Raw genomic sequence first — 5549 nt, forward strand, 5'->3', positions numbered from 1 at the left:
CACACCTGTGATGTGAAAACCATTTCTGGTGACTACCTGTTGAAGCTCATCAAGAGAATGCCAAGAGTGTGTAAAGCAGTAATCAAAGCAAAAGGTGGCTACTTTGAAGAACCTAGAATATGAGACATATTTTCAGTTGTTTCACACTTTTTTGTTAAGTATTTCATTCCACATGGGTTAATTCATAGTTTTGATGCCTTCAATGTGAATCTACAATTTTCTGAGTCATGAAAATAAAGAAAACTCTTTGAATGAGAAGGTGTGTCCAAACGTTTGGTCTGTACTGTATGTCAGAATTCTGGCAAAACCTATTTGATGAATCGGGGCCTTAATGTTATTCACTTAATTTGTCAATGGTGTTAATGTTATGGCTGATCAAAGTAGATTGTTCTATATTAATTGTAATAAATATTTTTATCATCTCTGAACTGTAAAAGTTATATCTTCTCTCTATCTAGAATACATGGCATAATAATCGTCTAACCCTAACACCTTCCGGTACAATGAATCAAACAAAAGTTGCACAATTTATTCTTTTGGGTTTTGGAAACCTTAATGGCTTCAATATTTTATTCTTCTTTTTATTCTTGATCATTTTTATTTTTACAATAATGGGAAACCTTATGCTCATTGTTCTTGTTTTGGTCAACACTAAGCTCCAATTCCCTATGTATTACTTCCTTTGTCATCTTTCCTTTTCTGATCTTGTGATTAGCACGAACATTGTTCCCAACATGCTTGGTGCCATTCTGTACGGAGGTCAGAAGATGACTTACATCGGTTGCATCATCCAATTTCACTTCTTCAGTGGTACAATCATTATAGAATGTTTTCTTCTTTCAGTGATGTCCTATGATAGATATCTGGCCATCTGTAACCCCTTAAGATACTCTAGTATCATGAATTTTAAATTTCGAAACGGTCTTTCAGTATGGCCATGGGTGCTGGGTCTTACTCTTAGTCTTATTGGTACCATGCCCGTTTCAAAGTTTAATTTTTGCCGTGACAATATCATTGACCATGTTTACTGTGACCTTTTGCCTCTTCAGAAGCTTTCTTGCTCGGACACTTCTCTTGTAGAACTGGAAGTCTTTCTATTTTCTATGCCAATATTTATCTTTCCTTGTGGTTTTATCATAGGAACCTATGTGTATATCTTCTTCACTATAGCGAAAATCCCAACTACAACTGGCAAACAGAAAACATTTTCTACCTGCAGTTCTCATCTAATTGTTGTGGGGACATTTTATGGGACACTAATAGCTAAATATATGATCCCATCTGTAGGACAGTCCTTGGTTATTAATAAGATTGTTTCCTTATTGCATACTGTAATCACCCCCTTGTTTAACCCCATAATATATAGCTTCAGGAACCAGGACATAAAGTTAGCATTCAGAAAATGTTTTGCTCAATAACAAAAATTAAGAATAATTTAAATCTGCGCTGTTAGAAGTCAAACTTTCATTTTATTTTAATATGACCAGAAAGTTTATTAAAATGATTATTCAAAAGACTTTTTTAAAATGAAAAAAATATATGTAGGTCCCTAGATTACCCTACCAGATTTACTAACTATAACCCAAACCCTGGTGGTTCTTTTAGGCCTAGATTCTTACTAGTAGAAGAGTAAATGATATTTACAATCTAGTAAATAAGTTACATCAATTTATCATTAACTCTAAGTTATGGCTTAAAATTCAATTTGGAGGTCACTATGGCCGGTAGCTGACCACCATTAAAGGTAAAAAATTAAATTAAATGAATGAGTTCAATAAATAGGTTCAATAAATTAGTTCAATACATTATCTACTGCGGTAAAAACAGCTCTAACAGTAAAGTACAGTCCGTATGGCAGTTCTCTCACTGCAATTTATTCAATTATCAATATGATCAATGTCAGTCCTGAAAGATAGTTGCAAAAGATTAGGAATTGGGTGCTTTTTTTGCTTCTTTTAAAAAAAATTCTTTGAGTAATCATTTTTATAAAATTGCTGGTCATTTTAAAATAAAATTAAATAAAAATTAATTATAAAATAAAATTTAAATTAATAATAAATTAAATAAAATTAATTAAATTTTAACTTCTAACAGTGCAGATTTAAATTTTTATCCATGTTATATTTTACTGGCAAGAGGGTGTTTGCATAAATTAGCACTTGGCTAATTTAATCTATTTTTCAAAAACAAAATTTTTTAAATATCAATCTCTTATGATTGTTTCTCCATTGACCTAAATATTGAAAGGTGTTCTCTGCTGTGTACCAATTCTTTATGTTGATACAAAGTAACGAAATCCAGCAGATCACAGGCAGATGAATTAAAAACTTTCCTTTATTTTCATCGCTTTAAAAATGGATAGACAGCATCCACAAGGCACAGTTCATCCAATGCATTTCGACATAACGCAGTGTCGTTAGTTCTTATTCATGGATAAGAACTAACGACACTGCGTTATGTCGAAACGCGTTGGATGAACTGTGCCTTGTGGATGCTGTCTATCCATTTTTAAAGCGATGAAAATAAAGGAAAGTTTTTAATTCATCTGCCTGTGATCCGCTGGATTTCATTACTTTGTATCTGCTATTATCCCCTTGTGCGTCATTTGTCCTAAATCTATAAACCTCATACTCAGGTTTTACACCACCAACAATGTATAGCCACAAAGAACCATTAGGGACGGTGTTTAACCTAAAAAGCTAGACTTTATTTATTCATATAAAAATATTAACAATCACATGTGTCAAACAAGAGATATCAAACTTATCACACTGGACATGTCAACATACCAACATTATACCAGTAATCTCCACAATGAGGTTTTAATATTAGAGAGTGTAATAAAGGGATAAAGGACGGTCACACCAATTGCTACTACAGTCAGGTCAGTGTATCTCTACATTGCCGTGGTTTGCTTCAGCCACTTTGGGGAGGTAATTGTCTGAGGTGGAGACGCTGTTTTTACTGGGTGTTAGCTCACTTGCAATGGAATCACTAAGAATTTACTTGTATATATGATTGTGATCAGCCTGACGAGGTCAGGTAGAATCCTTGTAAATCCGGGATTTATAATATCAATGATAGTGATAACAAAATCATCTGTCGTACTTGAGTATTAATTACATAACCAGCTGTACACCCAGCGGTCATGGCAGGAACTACAGGTGAAGCTTTATAATAAATACTAGTTATTGGAGGATTAATTATGTTCAGACGGCATTGTGGAGATTACTGGTATAATGTTGGTATGTTGACATGTCCAGTGTGATAAGTTTGATATCTCTTGTTTGGCACATGTGATTGTTAATATTTTTATATGAATAAATAAAGTCTAGCTTTTTAGGTTAAACACTGTCCCTAATGGTTCTTTGTGGCTATATATTATCCCCTTGTGCCTGGGATTTCCGTGCAGGATCAGCTGGTCTACTCCTCAGACTTACACACCAGAGCGGTGAGCTGGAACACGTTTCTTTTTGAATTCTTTATGTTGTTATAAGAATCTTTCAAGATCCACCTGATTTTTTGATAGGTTTAGATCATGAACTAAATCATTTAGAAACCTGGTTTAGTTTGTGACGCTCCCCAGGCTTATGACCTAGAAAATCAGGATCTTCTCAATCAGCTTCTTCAAACAAATCCCAATTTGAAACTTCTTCCGAATCTAAGGTCCAAGATGTTGATGGAGTGGGGACTGGCAGCTCTAAGCTATGTGAGACCGGCCTAATTGCTGAAGGAATGTTTGGATATTTCACTGAATTTCTTGTTTAATTTTTATTCCCGCAAGCTTTGTCATACAGAAACAACAATCTAAAAAAAAAAATAAAAAACAAAAAAAAAGTGAGCTGGAGTATGAGTTGGTAAACATGTAACTTGTAAGCTCCTGTTCACACTGGCCATAAGACATAAAAAAACAAAGAGGAAAATAATATGAACATATGGTATAACCTGCTATAACTAAATAAAAGCATAATGCATATACAGGTATATAAATATAGGGTACTTAGTGAACACTATTCCAATCGGGACAGTACCTACACTCTCTAATATTAAAACCTCACCATGTGTCAACAGACATCAATCTGAAATGCCCAGCTCTTTAAGAAGGGGGCCACACAGCATATGTTCATATTATTTACTTCTTTGGTTTTTTTTATGTCTTATGGCCAGTGTGAACATGAGCTTACAAGCTACATGTATACCAACTCATACTCCGGCTCACTTTTTTGATTTTTTTTGTAGTCTCTTGTATTCAGTACAAACAGGGTGTGGCGGCCTTCTCAGTGAGCTGGGCATTTCATCTAATGCTTCCCATGGCTGTGTGTCCAGTTGGGACCCAGCCACTCTCAGCCCTTATTCAGATTGATGTCTGTTGACACATGGTGAGGTTTTAATATTCGAGAGTGCAGGTACTGTCCCGATTGGGTACACCTTGTCGCGGTGGGATAGCTTTATGCTGTTTTGATGAAAAATAGTGTTTACTAAGTACCCTGTGTTTATTTATATGCATTATATTTTTATTTAGTTACAGCACAGTATATGTTCATAGAAATAGCAATCTGTAGAATGGTCTCTTGGCTTCCTCCATACCATTGGAACATGAAATGCAATGTGCTGTGATTACCAATGAGCGAACTTGTGAGAAGTGTAACACAGGATGATCAACATTATATGGGGGGCACAAAGTTTCGCTTGATCTCCAATATTGCACTGATAATACAGGAAATAACCTTCCTTCACCATCGGCGTTCTGCTTTTTCAACAACAGAATTAAAATTAAATTTAATATAATAACAGTCTAAAGTAAAAGAAAACTTTGTGATAAAAATAAAACTGATATTTACAAAGGACAGTGAGATAATGAAGCTTTTTGCAATGTAATCCGTGAAGCCCCAAAGTGCGCAACTCCCTAAGATTATTCAAGTCAACCTTGGAAAAAAAACAAAGCCCTGTTTGTTACCAAAGTATGAAAACAAACTGACTACATAAAAAAGTGCAACGTAATAACAATCCCATCACCTAAAAAGCGAAAGTAATTTATGAAGCAGCAACGTAGGCTAAATTTATTGGAAAAAACAAAATGATGGAATATTGGTTCCCCATAGGAAAATTTGGATGGAGGTTTCAGAATCAGTACACAGAAATGCTTTAATAATAACAAACAGTTCTCATTCAACAAAACTTTGTTGATCAGTGACAATCTGGGGGATGCCCATAGTAGAAGTGTTCGTTATTCCTGCAGTGCCACCACAGGAAAAGTGAAATATTACACAGTGTCCAGTAAAATTATTGGGCTGTTTGTATACAGCATGAATATGCTGGATCTTCCAGAGAAAGAGGCAATCTTTGTAGCCCATCTCTCCGAATTCTAGATGAGATGAACATAGGATCCCCTTCTATTTACTTACAATTTTGTAATAGATTATTCAAAAATAAATCTTCTAAATCAGACAGCCCCTTTAACCCTTTCATACCATAGCCTGTTTTTGCCTTCGTGACCGGGCCAATTTTTGCAATTCTGACCAGTTTCATTTTGACACCTTATAACTCTG

The 5549-nt window shown here is 34.9% G+C and overlaps 1 protein-coding gene across 1 annotated transcript; it reads left to right on the forward strand.

The window, feature by feature from the left end:
- Positions 1 to 503: 503 nt before the first annotated feature.
- LOC142310112 (olfactory receptor 11L1-like) lies at positions 504 to 1418 on the forward strand. The gene has a single exon (XM_075347588.1). The coding sequence runs from the start codon at positions 504 to 506 to the stop codon at positions 1416 to 1418; it is 915 nt and encodes a 304-aa protein (XP_075203703.1).
- Positions 1419 to 5549: the final 4131 nt, after the last annotated feature.

Source organism: Anomaloglossus baeobatrachus, chromosome 5 (assembly GCF_048569485.1).
Source record: "Anomaloglossus baeobatrachus isolate aAnoBae1 chromosome 5, aAnoBae1.hap1, whole genome shotgun sequence".
Taxonomy (NCBI): domain Eukaryota; kingdom Metazoa; phylum Chordata; class Amphibia; order Anura; family Aromobatidae; genus Anomaloglossus; species Anomaloglossus baeobatrachus.